Below are 22,890 nucleotides of genomic sequence, written 5' to 3'. Positions count from 1 at the left end.
GAGTTGTCTGCACTTGACTTTGAAAGAAACTCCACGTTCTACCTCTGCTCCACTACATCTGAGGGAATTATTACACTTTTTAAATCAATACAATTCTAGCTCTCTGTTTTCCCTATGCAGTTCTGGGTCTGTAAATGGAATACAAAGAAAGTGGTGTACTGTGATCCCCACAACGTTGTTGCAGCCAATCAGCAACAGGTGGCGTTTATGCTAAGGCACAGGAGTGAGGGAGCAGTGCGAGTTGGATAGACTGGCACATTTCCAGGGTTCCCGCGGCTCCTTAAAAGTTCTTAAAGAGGTGGTATTATGCTAATTTTTTAGGTTAAAAATATTTATTATTATTTAGGGGTTGTACCAGAACAGGTTTACAATAATTTTTCAAAAAACACCTTATTTTTGCCATACTGCACATTGCTGCAGCTCCTCTTTTCACCCTGTGTTGAAGGCTTCGTTTTAGCTATGGAGTGATACATCTTGTCTCTAAATGATCTTGTGTTGGGAGTTGCACATGCGGAGTTCCTAGTTAAGGACTACTAGCCAATCAGAGGCAGAGAAGGGCAGGTCAGTGAGAAGCCGGTAAACTGCTTCGATTCAGCTGTACATGTTGCCGACCAGCATGGCAACATAGACTGGAGCAAGAGTTTCAGAGTGGTGAGTTATTGATCTGTAACAAATGTATCTTTCATCCATAAAGTTTTAACTGAGCTCTGTCTCTACATCACAGTAACAACTTCATGTCCATTGACTGCCTGGAGGGTAGCTAGTGTTTGGAAGGGAGAGGTGGTGTGTGCTGCAGCTCATTGTTTTTTCTCCGGTGTTTTTGAGGGCGAGTCAGACGAGCATAATGAGGCGCATTTGCTTTCATCCCTGTGACGTCACTGGGATGAAAGGGAAGCGGCTGGACTACAAACAAGCTGTTTTCAGGCAGTTCAGAGCACTGTTTTCTGTGGGAGATGGGAACTCCCTTTGGGCTGGACTTCGGGCTTTTTTTTTACTTTGCAAACCTATTATATGCACAAAAAGGTATATAACTCAATAAAGGAGAGGGGGGAAAAAAGCACAATACCACCTCTTTAAAATAAAATAAGGGAATCTAAGGTCTTTAATTGTCTTAAATTTACCATAAATTTGCAGTTGGTGCGTTTGAGGCTGGTGGGAAAATTGTCACGCACAGCTTAGCGTGTATTTGTTCGATTAACTTAGTATTTCACAATGCAAGACCTCGCCATTAATATAACTTTTATGTTTCATTTATGTTAGCTGCAGGCATTGAGGTCTGGCTGTGTGTCATATTTCATTATGGTCAGTCGTGCCTGTTCCAACATGACTGCGCACCAAAGACATGGATGAGTGAGTTTGGTGTGGAGAACTTGACTGGCCTGCACAGAGTCCTGACCTCAACCCGATAGAACACCTTTGGGATGAATTAGAGCGGATACTGCAAGCCAGGCCTTCTCGTCCAACATCTGTGTCTGACCTCAAATGCACTTCTAGAAGAAGCGGATGTTCCTGGTTATGGATGATGAGTGCAGTTGGGAGGGAGAGGACAAGAAGATGATGTGTGCAAGTTTCAAGGACATGACCGGGGATATTTATCTCAATAACAACGTTCATAGTGGATTGCAGGATCAGATATTGTGTCTTCTGTCTACCATCTCCAAGGTTATCGTCTCCCAGAGATTCGTCTGCGAGGAGGAAGCCTGGCAGACCAAGCCTTTTTGGAAAGCCTAATCACCACCTCCTCAGAGTCTGCATACTGGAGGATTCCCAGTCAGATGTTCTTTCAAACAATGGTGAATATAAAAGATGTAGTTTTGGATTTGTGTTGGACGGAGGTTGTTAAGAAGTAATGTGGAACTCCTGGTGAATTTTTGTCTGTTTCAGTGTTTCAAAAATGTCCGGTTCAGGTGCTGCGGTGTCCTCGGGGCCTACAGGAGGTGGACTTCCTGGATTTCCTGAGGTCCACCTTCCCTCAGCTGGCAGGAGACAACAAACCTTTTGAGGTCTTCAGGACCAGCAAGAGCAGGAGGCTCCAGCCACTCGAAGTAAAGACGCTGACATCAGAGGAGATCTACAGGAGCCTCAGGCTCACTGGAGCAAAAAACCCGACACTTTACATCCGACTGAAGGTAGATAACTAGTATAACCCATCTTCTTAAACTACATACATGTCCCTGCTCTGTAAGGCTCTGATACTATCTGAGGGTTCATGTGAGATGGTCAAAAATATAGCATTACCCATTAAATTGAACCAGCATCAGTTTGAATTTTTGTAAAAAAAATGTTTTCTTAAAAGCATATTTGGGAATAACCTTGTGCAGACAGGAGGTGAGGAGGAGCAACACCTTTTACAGAGAAACCACAACGGCACCACTGATTCTTCGTCCACAAACGCTGTGGGGAAAGAAAGTAATAAAGCTAGGCTCAGCTCAAGGTAATTAAATTTCCGTTACAACTGATTCCAGGAAATGACTCATTTTCATGTTCAACATAATGTTCACTACATCTGAGGGAATTATAACACTTTTTAAATCAATACAATTATTTCCCAGCTTTAGTTTGCAGATTCACATTAATCCAATCTAATATATTATCAACAAACATGTTAGACTAAAGGCATACTAAGCGATTATTTTCCAATACACTGTTAAATTTAGCAAATATTTCCTCACGGTTCGCTGGCTCTCCGGTTTTCCTATGCAGTCCTGGGTCTGTAAATGGAAAACAAAGAAAGTTGTGTACTGTGATCCCTACAACATTGTTCCAGCCAATCAGCAACTGGTGGTGTTCATGATAAGGTACAGGAGTGGGGGGGCAGTGCGAGTCGGATACACTGGCACATTTACAGGGTACCCGGGTTTTAAGAGTGCCCACTCTACTGAAACGGCTCTTCTGTCTGTAACAGAAGCCCTAAGGTCAGCTAAAGCTGCAACCTAATCCTCGGTTCTTATCCTGCTTCACCAATCAGCTTCCTTTGACACAGTCAATCACATGATCCTGCTATCCGCTCTCTCAGCAATGGGCATCTCGCGTAAAGCAATCCTGTGGTTCGAATCCTACCTCTCGGGGCGTTCATACAATGTTTTGTGGCAAGGACAATTATCCTCCCCCCACTGCCTCTCCACAGGGGTGCCCCAAGGCTCAGTGCTTGGGCCCCTTCTCTTCTCAATTTACACCACCCCCTCTAGGGCCAGTCATTCGCTTGCACGGCTCCTCTTACCACTGCTACGCAGACGATACGCAACTCTACCTATCCTTCCTGCCAGACGACCCCAGCATCTCTGCACGGATCTGAGACTGAATTTGCAGATTTTGTGTTTAAGGCTGGTGGGGAAAATTGCCTTTGTGAAACGCCTTATAAGCGTGTATTTGTTTGATTAACTTAGTATTTCACAATGCAAGACCCCACCATTAAAATAACTTATGCTACGTTTACATTGGCTGCAGGCATTGACTGCGTGTCATATTTCATTATTGGTAGATTAGGATTAGGAGACGCAAATTTAAGTTTAAAGTGGTTGGAGGAAGATCTGATCATTCTGTCTAGCTCAAACAAGTGCCTCGGGCAAGTGCAATGCAAAGCGTCGGATGCAGTGGTGTAAAGCACGGCGCCAATGCACACTAGAGCAGTGGAGACGTGTGTGGAGTGACGAATCACGCTTCTCTGTCTGGCAATCCGATGGACGAGTCTGAGTTTGGCGGTTGCCAGGAGAACGGTACTTGCCTGACTGCATTTTGCCAAGTGTAAAGTTTGGTGGAGAGGGGGGATTATGGTGTGGGATTGTTTTTCAGAGGTTGGGCTTGGTAATTAATAGTTCCAGTGATAGGAACTGTTAATGCTTCAGCATACCAAGACATGTTGGACAATTTCATGCTCCCTACTTTGTGGAAACAGTTTGGGGATGGCCCCTTCCTGTTTCAACATGACTGCGCACCAATGCACAAAGCAAGGTCCATAAAGACATGGATGAGTGAGTTTGGTGTGGAGAACTTGACTGGCCTGCACAGAGTCCTGACCTCAACCCGATAGAACACCTTTAGGATGAATTAGGTCGGATACTGCAAGCCAGGCCTTCTCGTCCAACATCTGTGTCTGACCTCAAATGCACTTCTAGAAGAATGGTCAAACATTCCCATGAACACACTCGGAAACCTTGTGGACAGCCTTCCCAGAAGAGCTGAAGCTGTTATAGCTACAAAGGGGGGCCAACTCAATATTAAACCCTATGGATTAAGAATGGGATGTCAATAACCTCTGTGTGCATGTAAAGGCAGGCGACCCAAAACTTTTTGCATTTGCGTCCATCTGGTCATGGTGTCCCTGACCACCTACAGATGTGGTTTTGCTAATGGGATCACAATCTGTCCTCAATGCATCTCAGGTGCATTTACACCTGTACTTTCATGTGGACAAGTGCTACCCGATCACGCATTTTAATGCCAGGTGTAATCAACCTCTATATTCCCCAATTCGGAATATGCAAATGGTGAAAATAATATGCATTGCCTCGTTCATTAAAGAGAGCTAACTCTTCTCTGTCAAAGAAATTTTGGGGGCTTAAATTGTATTTGTTGAGGTCTTAAAAAACATTGAATTTGACTTTTAAGATGGTGCAAGAACCCGATTTAAGCATGCTGGAGTTGAGGCTCTGTGAAGAAAAACGAAAAGGTCAGGCAAGGCAACGCGAAAGACCCAGTGAGGAGAAACGGCAGAGATTTGAAAGGATACATAAACTAGACTTTGGCTTAGAAAAGTATTTTGCTTCAAACCTATTTAAATATCATGATTATAAGCTAACTTGCCCTCTGCCAGCAGACTGTGGATTTGGCCGTTTTTCAGTAGAGTAGTACTGGTCGCCATGTTTTATGTAAAGCACTTTGAATTGCCTTGTTTTTGAAAAGTGCTATACAAATAAACTTGCGTGTCCATGAATTTGGGGGCAGAGCTTCAGAGGGAGCAGTGAAAGGAGGGTTGTTTTTTTTTTTTGTTTTTTTTTGGCAGTTGAGTTCAAAAGACTCTGCAGAATTGCTTAGTATCCCTTACTTTACACACGTTTACCATCTACAACATTAAAGTGATGAACACATTAAAGCATAAATAATGAAATTCAAATAATATTATACATTATTCTGGAATGGGCTATTCTGTATAATGAGTACTTCTATGAATCATTGATGTCTGATAAACATGTTGTAACAGCCTAAGCTGAACGCAGCTGAGGGCTACACACAGTGTAAAAGTAGTTGGTGCGCCGCGCTTTCTGTGGCCGCCTTGTTTGGTTTAGAAAGAATGTAACAAGAGTTCAACTTATGCTTTCTTCTCTTTCATGAGAGATATGATTTATTGTTGCACATATGATTTTCAACATCCATAACAGTACATGTTATAATACGGTACACATCTCCATCGACAGTTTCCTAATATCAAACAAATAGGTACAGCCGCCACATCGGTGGCGATCAAAAACTGGCTTTTCCCCTATGACAACACCTGTGTCTGATTACACCTACCCTCCTAAGTAAATGAACCCCAATTAGCTATGCCAGCACCCTAGTAACACCTACGGGCCAACCCTGGACATAAACATTGAAATGGCTCCTACACATGTTAAATACATTTTCTTCCTCGTAAACATTTGAAAAACTCTTTCCTTTTAAATATTTGAAATGCAGTGTAGCTGGCAGTCTTTTTTTCCCCCTAATTGCAGGAGAAACAAAAAAGCTTCAGAGTCCTATACGAGGTCAAAAACTCCACAGCGAATTTATAATAATTCCTATTGCTGTATTTTATGTTCAACTTTGGTCTGGATTAATAACCTGTGTATGCACAAAGTAATGTTTACATTTTTCCCCACAGCTGCCCTGTTCAGCATGTGGAAGGTGACAAAGTGGATGTTCAGTCCAGCAGCTCAACATCACAACAACAGGACATGGAAACAGAGGAAGCTGATGATGAAGATACTGCTGAGAGCCAAGTGGACTCCAGTGACGATGACAAAGATGGAGATGAGGCGTTCAACAGAGACGACGACTGGAAACCAGATCCTGATCTGCAGTCGCCAAAGAAGAGGAGGAAGAAAGAGTCTAATTTGTCTGGTGTGAAGGGGCAGTTGATTGGGAGCAGTAAAACACCTTGTGTCTGTGTCTGTGGAGTTCGTTACAGGAACATGGGCAGTTTGATCAATCACGCCTGGAGTCACGTAGAGGATCCACTGCTTGTTTGTGGAGTGTGTGGAGAGCAGTTTGAATCTGTGGAAGAGTTAAAGGGACATTTCAGAAATGATCATAAAACTCACGACTGTTCATATTGTGGGAAATCTTTCCTCACCATCAGTAGCCTCAACTCCCACACCACTCTACACACAGGAGACAGACCGTTTAAATGTGACGTTTGCCACAAAACCTTTGCTAAGTTTTCCAACTTGAGTGTTCACCGTTGGGTCCACGTGGCTGATAAACCACACAAGTGTGATATTTGCCCGAAGGCATTTGGTCTAAAGACACAGCTCAAAGCTCACATCAAGGTACACACAGGTAGAGACAAGTACCACTGCAATGTTTGTGGTAAATCTTTGGCTGACCTGCGATCTTTGACTCGCCACAAGACGACCCACTCAGGGGAGAGATGTTACGGCTGTGAGGTTTGTGGGAAGCGTTTCAAACTTCCTGGTGGGTTGAAGTCACACGAAAAGATCCACACCTCGAGAGACCGGCCGTACCTCTGCCACATCTGCTGCAAGACGTTTGTGGAAAAGAGCAGTTTAAAAACTCACATGCTAACGCACAGCAATGAGAGGCCGTTCATCTGCAGCATATGTAGCAAAGGCTTCGTATCCAACGCAAGGCTGAACCTGCACATGCGTGTGCACACTGGCGAGGCGCCGTACAGCTGCTCAGAGTGCGGCCGCTGTTTTAAATATAAGTCCCACCTGAAAACCATGTGAGGACCCACCTGGGCATCAAGCGGTTTGTCTGTGGGGTTTGTGGGAAAGCGTGCTCTCGCCAAGAACACCTGAAGGTCCACATGAGGTTCCACAACGGAGAGAAACCTTACCAGTGCAGCGTCTGCGACAAAGCTTTCACTCAGAGCCACTGTCTGAAAACACACATGAAGATCCACCAGGGGGAAGAAAACCTGTTCCTGAACGCATCCACGTCCTAAAAGACTCCTTTTATCAGCCTGTTCTGTCTGAAACGTGGTGGTGGGGGTTGTTTTAATGGCGCTGAAAACCACATCTATCCTTCATTCTTTTGTGATACTGACGGAAATGTGTCCACAACACAGAGATAACGTCTGCTCAGTTTTGTAAACTTCTTTTCTCTTCTTTAAACACACAGTTGCTGATATTTTTTCCAGTTTTATTCAGACTAGGGCTGCATGATATTAAAAAAATGTGATACACCACAATATCGTTTTCTGTGAAATTTCACCAGATACATGCAGTGTGTTATTCACCTATAGATATACGTGAATTAACATTCGCAATTTTCATCATTTAGATATTTTAAAAGTCTATCCTCTTCCAACAACCATTCAGTCAATAATTAGGGGCTGCATTCACTTTATTTATTAATTATTGTTATTTGCTGTAATGGCCCTTTTAAAAGGCATTTCAACTGGTAATGGCGTTTTCTCCCAGAAGCCAAGGGAAGCCAGGCGTCCCCTGTCTTCATCAGACTTTTCAATGAAAACACAGTGTTTATAGTTTCAATAAACCTTTATAAGCTGTTGCGGTCATCTCTTCCCCATTTCTCACTATCTTACAATAAGTGAAACAGCGCCCCTCTAAATGCTACGCGTCTGATGTGTGGTGTGTATTGATAACAAGAGAGAGTGCGCATCTTTAAAGTTTTATTTTGTAAAATTATACCCTGCACTGTAATAGCACAATGCATTAAATAATCGCCCTCCAAAAAGGACATCCCCTCTCACTTGGCTTCCCCAAATATTTACCCCACCCCACGCCACTGCTGGTTAAAAGTACTGGGAGACCTATAATCTGTCAAATATATCTCTCAAGAATGAAGTCAAGTCATTTTGAGGCAGAAATACCCTTTCAGTGAATAGGTTTAGGCTCCAATTCTGAAAATGTTCAGGGCCCTAAACTGTACAAGTGTAACAAGTTTCATGCTTTTATGAAAAAAAATTACATTATCACACATCACCTGGACTAAAACTTAATATTTATGAATGTTAATAAGAGTTAAATAAATATATAATGCTCCATGATACATAGAAGGCTTCAAATGGACCTGGTGATCGGTATCGGTCAGTACTACTTACAGCGATCGGCCCCAAAAATCCTGATCAGAGCACCTCTAGTCGCAGACATCCTCCCCCGTTGAGAGATGGTCTCTCCACAGTGGTGTAGACGGCTTCCTTCATTCTTTCATTTCACCATTTGTTCTCCCTTTCCATTGTTATAAACATTATTTTCCTTGACAGTGTCAAATGTAGGTAACCTGAATATTGACCTGAGGAGTTGACCCTTCTGTGATGAGCCATGTGTTTGTTTGGTGGTGGTTTAGTTTCCCCCAAATACAAGTCTGTACATTCTTCACTGCATTGGACAGCATTAGGATAGGCGCCGATCAGATATTGATATCAACCACGACTGGCCATTGGGAATTTTTGTGAACAATCCAGAACGGCCGGTTCAGCCTGAAATGGACGGTGTTCAAGAGATTTTTTAGTTTTCAGTTTATGTTCAACTTTAAGTGGTCCGCGTTGGCTGGCCAGTCAGCTGCAGCGAACGCTGTCTATGTCTATCAGACTAGGCCAAACCAATACTTTCAATATTGAGGGGGGATACAGGCTCCTCCCAACTTGGACCGATCCTTTTTTTTGATGATGTCTGATTGGCTCATTTACTTTAAATACGTGTTGTCGGGGCTGAACTCAGCCCATTGTTGTGTGACACAACTGAGCAGGTAAATATGTCAAACAAAAAAAGAGGAAAAAGAAATGTGTGGAAAGGTGCCGTGGCAGTCACAGATGAGGCAGGACCCAGCACAGGTACCGATAAGTAGCCTAATGCATTTATTATATACTGAAATTATTTATATATTATAAGTAATAACAACTCACTTGCCCGATCGGGCCAGTACAAAAGCAACCTGCAGTTGCTTTGTAGCTCATGGCACACACCCTTGTCCAATCCAGAGTTGTAGTTACATGAGTGGTTGTCAAATGTTATTTCTCTAATCTCAATTAAGCGCAACCACTGGGTCCGAAAGTGAAAGGAAAAAAAGCAGCTGGGCCGGACTCTGTCTCCCCATCTACCCTTATGTTGACAGTATGTTCGTCTAGGTGTAGCACCTTATCACCACAGCAAATTCCTAGTATGTGTAAAACACTACTTGGCAATAAAGCTCCTTCTGATTCTGATTCAGCGGACTCGCCCATTGCTGGCTGTTAGAGAGAATGCAGGTTTAAGTTCCTTCTGCATGTTTTTTTGGCTGCTGTCAGCTCATCCTGAGCGATCCTGTCGGAGTGTGGGAGAATAAAATAAACAATGACGTTATGATGCTGTCTTTCTTAATGGGGAGACGATTCATGCTATTAATAAGGATTCTTCTCATCTTATTTTAATTCTTCTATTCAAGAAGGTTAAAGTTGAGTTGTTTCATCCCTCATCCAAGAGACCAGTATCTTCAGTTGCCCTCGACTTTAACCTTCGTTGGGTAACTATGACCTGGATGACTGAGAATCTTCATACACAATTCTTCTATTAATAAGGTTATGAGAAAGACCCATCCGATCCGCAGATATAACTGCGAGGACATCTTGAAAGTAACTCGAAGTAACGCAAAATAGTGTAAAGCAGTACAATTCAGAGACAGTAATATTGTTATCCAACTAACTGCTCTCAGAAGACAGTATCTAGTAATCTATAATGTATTACATTTTGGAAATAACTTGCCTTATATATCGGTTAACAAAATGCAAAGTGAATGAATAGAAGAAAATCAAATTAATTTTTGATTTGACCAGCATTTCCCTTCCAAACAGCCCTTTTTGTTTTTGTGTCTGGTCGGACACAATTTGTAGACGCACCAAAAACGGAAACAACACAGTTCAAACGAACAAAGTTATTGTGCGTAAACTATACAGCTGCAAGAAGAAATTAAATATGGTGTACTGTGCGCAGAGGAACAGCGGCGGCTCGGGGACCCCCGACAGCCCCAATAACATGTCCAAGACGGAGATCCTGAGAGGGGATCGTCACCGAGAAACTGACAACAGCCGCGCAGGAAATCTTCGCGGTCGTGGAGAGAACCGTAGCCGGGTACGAGGAGGAGGCTTCGGGTCTGAGGCAGGAGATCGACCGGCAGAGGAGACAGCTGGAGGCGGTGCTGCAGCCTCGGGTCAAACTAGAGAGAAGAGGTCAGTGGCTCAATTGTTACAATAATAAATATCGAGCTTTGTTTTTTCAAGTTGTGGAACTTCATTTAAAAAAACGCTAATTTAAAGTTTCTGTGCTCGCTGACAAACCTGCAGACTCATGAGGACATAAAGTGAAAACTTACCCACATTTTCATGATGTGACTTACAAATCGGCATGAAGTCAAGTTTCTTGTTGATTAAAGGGCCCTGCTGTTTATCTACATAACTTCCAGGGCTTTGAGTGTTTATATCCTTAAGTTATACGATGAAGCTGCTATGAAAACACAAGTGGCTTTCGGCTGTTCAAAGCAGTATTTTTTGGTAAATGTTCATCTGAGTTCCTTTTACTTCTGATTTGAAAACAGAAGACCTGATCCCAGATCCAAAGGGCCAAGATGCTGTTGTGAGGGAAGAGGAGCACACACAGCAGTCAGGTAGGTCTACACTCTTCCTATTAAACGTGACATAAAATGAGGAGCAAAAAAACAAGTATTAAGAACAAATCACAGAAGAATCAATGAAATGATAACTTTTAGAAAAGGATGAATCATATTAAGAAAATGTGTAAAAGTACTCCCGCATTGATAATGGTAAGCAAAATGATACAAAAACACTTAGAAAACAGATGAAGTCTTAGGCTGTGGCTTAAAACACTCAAAAGAGGTCAGAGGTCTTGGTGGTGTGTGTGCCCAGAGCTGTCTTCGGCTTTGTAGTATTGCGAGAATAAGAGTACTGGGTGTAATGCATGCGTGACGCACGATGCAGTGAATGTGTGGCCAAAGTGTTTTTGTAGCGTACTTGATATTGTCTACTCACACACTGTTAAAACATCAATTTAGATATTGTCGTTGACGGTTAATATAATAAGTGATGGTACGGCCCCCACTAGGGTTGGGCGATGTCAACAAAATTTCCTTCGGACATTGTCTACTTTGAAACATCGTGATGGACGATGGTATCGGGTACGCTCTTGCGCGCGCGGAAGGGGGGAGAATAGCGGTCATCTTATCCAACGAAGGTCAAAGTCAAGGGCACCTGGACTTGGTTGAAGATACTGGAAGACGTTTCGTCCCTCATCCAAAGGATGACTGAACTGAAGAAGTCCCGCTTTTTACGGGGCTCAGTGTCCCCAATGACGCGCATCATAACGCCTTACAAGACGCGTAGTGTTAAATGATAATGAGCTCCACCCTATCTTTTCAAAAGCCAATCAGTTTGAACTGTTATCACCCAATCAGTAATAAGTAAATAAGTTCTGACCTTTGACTCTATCTGTGTCCAGGTGAGGAGGACAATGGGAACCTGGGCCAACTTTGGTACGATGATGATGAAGAGGGTGATGTTGACAATGAAGAGCAGCAGCTGTCAGCGCAACTAGCAACCAGCTTAAAAGAAGATCTTAAGGACCCCGATTATCAATTAGAATCAAGGTGACAAATCACAGCTTAGCTAAAATTATGTGGACACCCCTGTGGGCATCCTTTTGTGTGCTCCTGGTCTGTTTTCCCTGGAACCATTTTGTTCAAATGAAGCTTGTTAGCTTAACATGCTCTTAGCATGCTAGTTAGCCAAATTAGTTGTCAGTTATTAAATCAAACAGCAACTATTTTTATTAACCATGAATTGGTTTTAATTATTTTAGTTCAAAGTTCAAATTCATTCTTTTGATTTCAGGTAGCAAAGTGCTTGTATAGCAATCAATGTAAAACATAGACAAATGGAAAAACAATCAGAAACACACACAGTGGTGTGCAACAAATCAAAGAAAAAACAAACCCATGTAAAAAATAAATTACGCATCACTTAAATAAACAAACCTACAACATACAAATAATGGAGGAAATAATTAGGCATCCATAACCAGCTGTCCTTTTCAGACCATGTTGCTGCTGTCTCTCTGTCGTGCCGCTTTGCTCTATACAACATCAGAAAAATCAGGGCCTACCTCACTCAGTATGCCACCCAGCTTCTGGTGCAGGCCATGGTTATCTCTCTCCTCGACTATTGCAATGCCCTTCTAGCAAGTCTTACAGCTTGTGCAGTGAAACCCTTACAAATGTTTCAGAATGCAGCAGTGCGTCTGGTTTTTGATCAGGCCCCATGGCCTCCTGAGTCATATACCTAAACTCCATAATACAAGTTTACGTTCCTTCTCGGCCACTACGCTCCACCAACAAACGCCGCCTGGCTCTGCCATCCCTACACACAAAGCAAACTCAGTCCCGGCTATGGAACGAGCTACCACACGCCATCAGAGCAGGGACATCCGTCCCTCTCTAACTTCAAGAAGCTCATGAAAACTTATCTCTTCCAAGAACACTTTAACCTATAACTCCTAACCTCATGCACTTCCTGTGCTCTTCTTCTTCTTTCCCCTTACAATTCTCTTGTATTGATTGCACTTTTTGTTAAAACTTACTTTTTTCCCTAGGTATTTACCCCATTGATGTGATATGTGCTATCAATGGGGTAGGTTACCAGGATATTCCATGTCCCTGTGAGGGGGACAAGTAGATGATGTTTTTGAGTTGCCAGGACATGACGGGGAATATTTATCTTAATAATAATGTTCGTAGTTGACTGCAGGATAATCAGAAATTGTGTCTTCTGTCGACCATCTCTCAGGTTATCGTCTCCCAGAGATTCGTCTGCGAGGAGGAAGCCTGGCAGACCAAGCCTCCGACAAGAACCGGATCACCACCTCCTCAGAGTCTGCGTACTGGAGGATTCGCAATCAGATGTTCTTTCAAAAAATGGTGAATATTAAAGATGTAGTTCTGGATGGACTAAATGTGTTGGATGGAGGTTGTTAAGAGGTAATGTGGAACTCCTGGGTGTATCTTTGTCTTTGTCAGTGTTTCAGAAATATCCGGTTCAGGAGCTGCAGTGTCCTCGTGGCCTACAGGAGGCGGACTTCCTGGACCTGCTGAGGTCCACCTTCCCTCAGCTGGCAGGAGACAACAAACCTTTTGACGTCTTCAAGTCCAACAGAAGCAGGAGGCTCCAGCGGCTCAAAGTAAAGACGCTGACACCAGAGGAGATCTTCAGGAGCATCAGGCTCACCGGAGCAGGATACTCAGCCCTCTACATCCGACTGAAGGTAGATACTGTAGTATTACCCGTCTTCTTTTACCACGTACAGGTCCCTCCTCTGTAAGGCCCTGATACTACCTGAGGTTTCCTCTGAGATAGTCAAAAATTACATTACCCTTTAAATTGAACCAGCATCAGTTGAATTTTCTTTAAATATAATTTGTGAACAACTACTAGCAGACAGGAGATGAGGAAGAGGAGGAGGAGCTTCGCCTTTTACAGAGAAACAACACCACCACTGAGTCCTCGTCCACTGCCGCCGTGGTGATAAAAAGCAATGAAGCCGGGCTCAGCTCAAGGTAATTTAAAAAGGAACTTGCATTGATTTCTGTTGCAACGGATTCCAGCAAATTACTAATTTTCATGTTTGAAAAGAAAGATCAAAAGTTCTGTAGAAACCTCTCTGCTGTTCCTCTGTGTGCTCAGTAGTACCAGGTTGTGTTTACTCCATACGAGTAGTCCAGAGATCAGGTCTGTTGCAAAGTAACTTTCTCTCTGCTTTTTATTTCAAATTTGGTACATAGGTTGGCTTCAAATTGATTCTGTGGTGGAAAGTGACTAAATACATTTACTCAATTACAATTTCGAGGTACTTGGGTCATGCCTGCCACTACAAATTCACTACATCCAGACATACTATACTTTTTACTCAATACTAGGGCTGTCCCCCAACTAAGGATTTATATAGTCGCCTGCTATTGACCATTCTTGTGCAGAGTTTTGCGTGCTTTAGAAAGATTTATTAAAAACTTCTTTCTTTTCACATTTTATACAGCCTTATATGTTGAAATTTATATCATAATAAGCTGTATATTAACTTACTGGGAGTAAAAGTAGTTCTATGTAAAATGACACATTGAGCTCTCCCAAATCGCCGAAATTGTGTGATCCTACTTTATTAACACCACTGATTGGCAGTCGAATGTTCTGCCCATTGAAGCATCGAATTTTGACTATTCAGGGTCAACCCTACTCAATACATTTATTTCTCAGCTTTAGTTACTTCAGATAAATAATCCAATATGCTAACAAATATATTAGGATATATTTGGTAAGCTTGCTACCTTCAACTAAACCTATTTAAGACTGAACTCGTTGTCCAGCCAAGCAATCTATCCAGCACAACATCAAACTACAAATTGGTCCTCAACCATCACTCCAACCAGCATTGTGAGAAACTTGGGTGTCATGATTGATGACCAGCTGTCCTTTTCAGACCATGTTGCTGCTGTCTCTCGGTCGTGACGCTTTGTTCTATACAACAACAGAAAAATCAGGCCCTACCTCACTCAGTATGCCACCCAGCTTCTGGTCCAGGCCATGGTTATCGTTCGCCTAGACTACTGCAATGCCCTGCTAGCAGGTCTTCCAGCTTGTGCGGTGAAACCCCTACAAATGGTTCAGAACGCAGCAGCGCGTCTGGTTTTTGATCAGCCCAAAAGGACTCATGTCACTCCATTACTGTTTGACCTCCACTGGCTCCCATGGCCTCCTGAATCAATCACTAATGCTCACAAGTCACTAATGCTTGCAAACAGAGTGACTACTGGGTAGGGCTGTACATAACGATAATTTTATTGGTTCGTCGATTTAATCTAATGACTGAGAAAAGAAAAAATTGCCTATTACTCGACTAACGTACCATTTTATCCAAAATAAATATCAAAAATATGTCTAATCAATAATATTTTATTCAGTCATCCTGATGAAGCACGTTAGAATAATGACAATAGCAGCATATCTTAAAATGAATCACATTTCCACGTCACTGATGGGTTTTGATAATACTAAAAATAACAGACATTAATTAGACTACTTTACTTAAAAGTTTAAATGTTACTGGTATTGATTTATTTCAATATTGAGTAATGCGGTATGATAATCAAATTTATTTCTGCATCAGTGTGGGGCAAAGAAAACAACTGAAACAATTTACAGACTGTGCAGACAGTTACAGATCGTCTGTAATGTTAGATGCAGCTGTTTTCTCACTCGGCACTTACGTGGCCGTTAAATAAACAGAAAATAGATGACATGATGTAACGTAAAGTTACCATGACAGCAGCGGGTCAGAATTTACTTTTAACATAAAGGTGATGAAGAAATACTAAGGAAATAAATTTTTTATGGACGACGTGTCCTCGTTAATGATATAATTACTGATACCAATAGGAGAAAGTAAATGGAAGATACAAAAGTATTGGAATTTAAATAGGTGTTTTTTGTTGGAATTTACTGTGGCACTAAGTCAGCGGCAGTTTAAGAGTTGTAAGAAGTTTTGAATATGTTTCATTGAATTGTTGAGATTGATTTTGAATGGCTGAGCTTTGGTCCAATGTTACATGTTTTGTTAAAATATTCCACCACTGTGGAATATTGAGTTGTTTTCCATTCTTCCAATTAAGTAAAATAGTTTTCTTGGCGATAGGGCTAATAAGAAGGGGTGTTATTTGTTTTTGTGATGTGAAGTGTACCTGGATCTCCTAGTAAACACAGTAATGGGGATAAGGGGATGTGTTATCCAAGGATCTGTGCTAGTTTAATGGTTATTTCTTTTCTGAAGTGTTTGGCGTACTGGTGGGCAGAGCCAGAGTGCATGGAAGTAATGGTCAGTTGTGTTAAAAGTACAGTGAATGCAGATGTCAGAATGCAAATGTCAGTACCATTACGTGCATCTTGTGTTGAGTAATATATATTCTGTGAATGACTTTGTTCTGCTAAAGATGTTCTTGCATATTTGGGTCCAGAATTCATTATTAGTGCTGGTTGAAATCTTTTTCCCACTTATTTATTGGGAGAGATATGGTGGAATCAATGGAAGACAGAAGCTTATATATATTTGTGAGAGAGGTTTGTTTGAATTAACAGTTTTAATGATGTTATTTAATAGGGGTGGTGGTTGAAGGTTGTGTTCATTTTTGCCTTGATTGCGTGCTTTAAATGAGTGCATTGTAAGTACTGCCCTTGACAGTTCTGAAGAGGAGCTTCCATCCGTGCTGACATAGTGGTAGAATTGTTGATTTTCCAGTTTATTAATTAGTTGGAAAGGTTAGAGTAGACATTGATGATTTTCATAACTTCCTTGAGTGATTTGTTTGGGTTTTGCAGAGTTAATATTGTATCATCTGCATAAAGACTAATTTTGTGTGTTCGGTTATTTGTTGTGATACCGGTAATTATATTGTTACAGCTAATGATTCGATAAATATTGCAAATAGTGACGGTGAGAGAGGACATCCTTGTCTGGTCCCTGAGTGTGAAGCTTTGTGAATGTATTCCATTTGTAGTGATTGTTGCCATGGGTGTGCTAGAAGGACGAGGGTTCAAACCTCGGTTGCCCCGGCCTTTCTGTGTGGAGTTTGCATGTTCTCCCCATGTATGCTTGGGTTCTCTCCAGTTGCTCTGTACAAAGACAGACGGACTAGGTTAATTGGTGACCCTATATTGTCCTTAGGTGTGAGTGGTTGTTTGTCTATGTGTGGCCCTGCGATGGACTGGTGACCTGTCCAGGTGTACCCCGCCTTTTGCCCGATGTCAGCTGGGATTGGCTCCAGCCCCCCGCGACCCTGTACGCAGGATAAGTGGTTGACGATGGATGGATAAATCCAGCATTGTTTGCAACCCCGTGTACATGGAGCTGGCAGTCTTTTTCTTCCCTTCTAGCTCGAGAAACAAAACAGCTTAGTCCCATAAGCCCTATAAGACTTCAACAACTCCACAGCGAACCTTGTCATAATTCCTAATGTTGTATTTTATGTTCAAATTTGGTCCGGATTAATGTGAGGACTCCTGGGCCCCGTTTCAGAAAGCAGGATTAGTGAAAATTCTGAGTATGTTGAACGTGAGATGAGGGAAACTCTGGGATTTCTGTTTCAGAGAGCGAGATCAGATAATCCCTAGATCAGTAACTCGGTCCGTTTCTCTCTGACTCCTCCCCTCCTGCAGAGCCTGAGGCGGCTGTCTGACACACCGTTTAATTTCCTCATTCATTCTGTCGATATCAAAGCACATATCTGAACGTATTTACATCTTTAAAAACTTTAAAATCCCGGTTAGATAGGCTATTAGTTTTTTACCCAAACATGATCTTGAAAATGACCGCTTTTTGATCGATCTGTCATCGATCTCTGCACATCGTGGATTTATCCTCAGCACAGAATAAAATCGATGTCCGTCTTTAACGCTGCAACTCTGTGGACAGTTGCACTGAAAACACTTACTGTGGGCTACATTACTGCAAGAATTACTGTTTAACATGTAACCTATAAAACTGATCAATGAACTGATAATCTGAATGTTTTTTGACAGCATTAATAAAATACGAAATGAGATTAATGTAAAATAGACATCTAAAACATTAACACACATCTTCCACTGCAAAAAAAGAATTAATAGGTTAACCTGCTGGGTGTGTCTGACTTTACAATCACAGGTTCACGAGTAAACTGTTTTTTATATTTGATCTGTAGGCCTACCTATTTTCATAATCAGGTTTTTGTCCTGTCAGGTTACAGCTTAATAAGTATAGCCTTCCTATTTAAAATGTAACGGGCTGTAACACTTCATTTAAGGAAATCCCAGTCTGGTAAATGATGAATGAGCAACACTGTATAGTAGCCTAATAATTTTAACATATCGATCCTTCTTCCAATCGCGTTTTCGAGCCTATCATGGTCCGCGTTGGCACGCATTCATATTTCTAGCTCCACCCAATTAAAGTGGAGGCTCTGCCTTTATTTACCCGTTGCCATGGTGAATCTTAGTATCGGAGCTCCATTGATGATGGCTTTTTTTCCATCCCCACGCACGCGCTTCCATCAGGCTCAACATACTCAGAGTTGACTGAACTTATTATGATCAGCTGTTCTGAAACCAAAGAGTTTGACACCTTAGGCTCAATCAACCCAGAGTTTATTAAGCCTGCTTTCTGAAACAGGGCCCTGGACACTACAATTATCTGTGTATGCACAAAGTAAAGTTTACATTTTTTCCCACAGCTGCCCTGTTCAACATGTGGAAGGTGACAAAGTTGATGTTCAGTCCAGCAGCTCAATATCACAACAACAGGATATAGAAACAGAGGAAGCTGATGATGAAAATGCTGCCGAGAGCCAAGTGGACTCCAGTGATGATGCAGACAAAGATGGAGATGAGGTGTTCAACGGAGACGACGACTGGAAACCAGATCCTGAGCTGCAGTCGCCAAAGAAGAGGAGGAAGAAAGAGTCCAAATTGTCTGATGTGAAGGGGCAGTTGATTGGGAGCAGTAAAACGCCCTGTAAAGTCTGTGGAGTTTGGTACAGGAACATGGGCAGTTTGATCAATCACGCCTGGAGTCACGTGGAGGATCCACAGCTTGTTTGTGGAGTGTGTGGAGAGCAGTTTGAATCTGTGGAAGAGTTAAAGGGACATTTCAGAAATGATCATAAAACTCACGACTGTTCATATTGTGGGAAATCTTTCCTCACCATCAGTAGCCTCAACTCCCACACCACTCTACACACAGGAGACAGACCGTTTAAATGTGACGTTTGCCACAAAACCTTTGCTAAGTTTTCCACCTTGAATGCTCACCGTTGGGTCCACGTGGCTGATAAACCACACAAGTGTGATATTTGCCTGAAGGCATTTGGTCTAAAGACACAGCTCAAAGCTCACATCAAGATGCACGCAGGTAGAGACAAGTACCACTGCAATGTTTGTGGTAAATCTTTGACCAACCGGCGATCTTTAACTCGCCACAAGACGACCCACTCGGGGGAGAGACGTTACGGCTGTGAGGTTTGTGGGAAGCGTTTTAAACTTCCCAGTGGGTTGAAGTCGCACGAGAAGATCCACACCTCCAGAGACCGGCCGTACCTCTGCCACATCTGCTGCAAGACGTTTGTGGAAAACAGCAGTTTAAAAACTCACATGATAACGCACAGCAATGAGAGGCCGTTCATCTGCAGCATATGTAGCAAAGGCTTCGTATCCAACGCAAGGCTGAACCTGCACATGCGTGCGCACTCCGGTGAGGCGCCGTACAGCTGCTCAGAGTGCGGCCGCTTGTTTAAACACAAGTCCCACCTAAACGACCATGTGAGGACCCACCTGGGCATCAAGCGGTTTGTCTGTGGGGTTTGTGGGAAAGCGAGCTCTCGCCAAGAACACCTGAAGGTCCACATGAGGACCCACAACGGAGAGAAACCTTACCAGTGCAGCGTCTGCGACAAAGCTTTCACTCAGAGCCACTGTCTGAAAACACACATGAAGAGCCACCAGGGGGAAGAAAACCCGGTTCTGAACGCATCCACGTCCTAAAAGACTCATTTTATCAGCCTGTTCTGTCTAAAACGTGGCGATGGAGGTTGTTTTGATGGCGCTGAAAACCACATCTGTCCTTCATTCTTTTGTGATGCTGACGGAAATGTGTCCACAACACAGAAATAATGAACATCAAACGTCTGCTCAGATTTGTAAACTTCTTCAGTCCTTCTTTGAACACACATTGTGGTGGCCCCAGGGCCTCTGCCAGGGTGTTTCTGTGTGTCTGTGTTGCAGGGTGAACTTCCTGGTGGAGTGGAGCTGAGGCTATCCGGCAGATCAGAGGCAGCTGGCCACTGTCTCCAGATTGCATATAATCCACCCCTTCCTGACTGATGTGGGGCTCGACTGCTTGCTTTCTCCTGGTCCCCAGCACCACGGCATGTTGCCTTGTTGCTCCTTTGTTTGTTTAAGTTAACCCGGCATTATGTTTTGCAACTTAAATAAATTTTCTGGTAATCCTCTATTTGCTGTGGTCTCTGAGCCGGGCCATAACAAATTGGGGGCTCGTCAAAGTCATGAATTATGCTGTTAACAGTGGTTAATTAATGTATTGTTGACCGTTAAAACGATGAGTAGGAGCGTGTTGTAAATCCGTGCCTTCCCTAGATGCCGACAGGGGGGTGATGCAGTAAATTGGGGTTTGCCCAGGTGGTCTAGTCTGGGATTCTCTTTATTCCGCTCTTCTTCTTTTTTTTTTTGTGTGGAAACCTACGTAGGGGAATTAACAAGGTGTAATTTGGTGCTATGGGGTGATGGAATCGTTAGTGCAAATTAGTTTCTCTCTGCAGAATAGTCACGGGACAAGGAAGGTAAGTGTTGACCTTTTTTTTGCGCAAATGTATATATTGAGCTAACTCCCCTGTATGCAGAGCACGTTTTCCCTCTTTGTGATTCGTGTCAATGTGAATGTAGTGCGGGGTGAAAGTGGTTGGAGCGGTTGTCTCGTACATTGCCAGCTTGCTGGTCGCTTGGCCAAACTACTGGGTTTTGGTGCGTAAATACCCGCCGCCAGAAACTCCTGCAGACCAGGGTTGAGTTATGTAGATGGAGTTATGCAGTTCAGAGGGGACGCTCAATTTATGAGGTTACTCTGTGGCCTTGTTGCGCACTAGTTAGGTCAATACTATACATTCTTTTGTTTACCATGGACTGATTGCTGTTTGTGCATTGATCAGGTGATGTTAATCATGGCAGGAGTAGATTATTTCATTGACATTCCTTCGGAGGAATTTTTGTACTAGGGATCAGTTGTTAAAGATAGCAGATAATTATAAAATCAGCGTAGGCGTCAGGAGGTTATAGGAAAATGTTAGGTCTATTATAAGGGCACATTGTATGACATGGGTGTAACACCTGTACAAAAATCGCACAGTCCTACTAATTTGGATTTGGATGGTTTTTCTCAGGATGTGTCTCCTCCATGTAGATTTAAATTATGAACAGCAGAAAGAAATGTTGATTTTGAGGATGAAGTCAGAGTTGGAAAAGATGCGGCAGCAAGCAGCATAAGTTGAGAAAGCATTGCCTGTAGAACAAATGAGGAAGCAAACAGAAAGGGCAAAGTTAGATCCAGAAAGTGAAAGACTGAGGTTGATTAAAGAAGGTAAATTATGTGACTTCTCAAGGAATGAAGAGTTTGCTCGGGGCAGCGATATTTTAAATAGTTTGCGCTTGGTGCCTAAATTTAGTGAGAAGGACGTTAATGTATTCTTCACTTTTAGCGTGTTGCAGACGCGAGGGGCTGCGTTGTTTCTGACTGTATAGTTTTGCTACAATGTCTGTATGTTTGTTATATTTGTTAAATTACTTTTGTTAATAAACATCCTTTTCTGGTAATCCCTTAAGCGTGGTTTCCTCTATTTGCCTTGGCCTCTGAGCCGGGCCATAACAACAGTTGCTGATATTTTTTCCCGTTTTATTCAGACTAGGGCTGCATGATATTTTAAAAAAATGTGATACACCACAATATCGTTTTCTGTGAAATTTCACCAGATACATGCAGTGTGTTATTCACCTATAGATATACGTGAATTAACAATCGCAATTTTCATCATTTAGATATTTTAAGTCTATCCTCTTCTAACAACCATTCAGTCAATAATTAGGGGCTGCATTCACTTTTTTTGCAAGTGCAATACTACATGTTATTTGCTGTAAAGGCCCTTTAAAAGGCATTTCAACAGATAAAGTACTGGATGAGCTATAATCAGTTAACTATATCTCTCAAGAATGACCTTTCAGTCAATAAGTTGAGGCTCCATTTCTAAAATGTTTAGGGCCCTAAATTGTATAAGTGTAACAAGTTTCATGCTTTTATGAAAAAGAATTACATTATCACACATCACCTGGACTGAAACTAATATTTATGAATGTTAATAAGAGTTAAATAAATATATAATGCTCCATGATACATAGAAGGCTTCAAATGGACCTGGTTATTGGTATCGGTCAGTACTACTTACGATCGGCCCCAAAAATCCTGATCAGAGCACCCCTAGTCGCAGACATCCTCCCCCGTTGAGAGATGGTCTCTCCACAGTGGTGTAGACGGCTTCCTTCATTCTTTCATTTCACCATTTGTTCTCCCTTTCCATTGTTAAAAAACATTGTTTTCCTTAACAGAGTGTCAAATGTAGGTAACCTGAATATTGACCTGAGGAGTTGACCCTTCTGTGATGAGCCATGTGTTTGTGTGGTGGTGGTTTAGTTTCCCCCAAATACAAGTCTGTACATTCTTCACTGCATTGGACAGGAGAAAGGAGTGAATTCCGTCCCACAATTCCTTGAGGCGGCAACATTTAAAGCGGCGCACCTTCTCAAACTCAAACTATAAAATCCATCAACCACATTAACCTCTACTGTAGGCGTTTCCACCGTGTTGTCTACCTTTAGATGGCCTGCATTACAACAACACGGAGCGAAGTGTCAAAGATGCGCTTTTTGTAGTCCATCTTCGGAATATTGTAGTTTTTTCACGGCAGGCCGCGTCAGTAAGATCCGCCGTCGCATAATTACGTCGCTTAGAAAAGAGCAGGCGGATTATCTGAGACCCGCGGTCCTCTTTTCCTAATAAGTCCTTATGGATTCTCCTTTACATCTTT

The 22,890-nt window shown here is 42.4% G+C and overlaps 2 protein-coding genes across 3 annotated transcripts in view; both read left to right on the top strand.

Annotated features, from left to right (window-relative positions):
* The window catches only part of LOC119912270 (zinc finger and SCAN domain-containing protein 2-like), a 73,668-nt gene extending 52,043 nt beyond the window's left edge, over positions 1–21,625 (top strand). Inside the window, exons 11-13 of the mRNA XM_038731390.1 lie at positions 13,243–13,487; positions 13,658–13,779; positions 18,478–21,625. Coding sequence (XP_038587318.1) covers positions 13,243–13,487; positions 13,658–13,779; positions 18,478–19,783 — 1,673 coding nt within the window. The 3' untranslated portion in view covers positions 19,784–21,625. The remainder of the gene's footprint in view (positions 1–13,242; positions 13,488–13,657; positions 13,780–18,477) is intronic.
* LOC119912269 (zinc finger protein 37-like) overlaps positions 1–22,890 on the top strand; it is a 75,407-nt gene that overhangs the window by 6,533 nt on the left and 45,984 nt on the right. The window lies entirely within an intron of this gene.

This window comes from Micropterus salmoides, unplaced genomic scaffold (genome assembly GCF_014851395.1).
Source record: "Micropterus salmoides isolate LMB-PRFRI ecotype aquatic unplaced genomic scaffold, ASM1485139v1 Ms_hic_scaffold_2, whole genome shotgun sequence".
NCBI lineage: Eukaryota > Metazoa > Chordata > Actinopteri > Centrarchiformes > Centrarchidae > Micropterus > Micropterus salmoides.
This window is presented reverse-complemented; position numbering and strand designations above follow the sequence as displayed.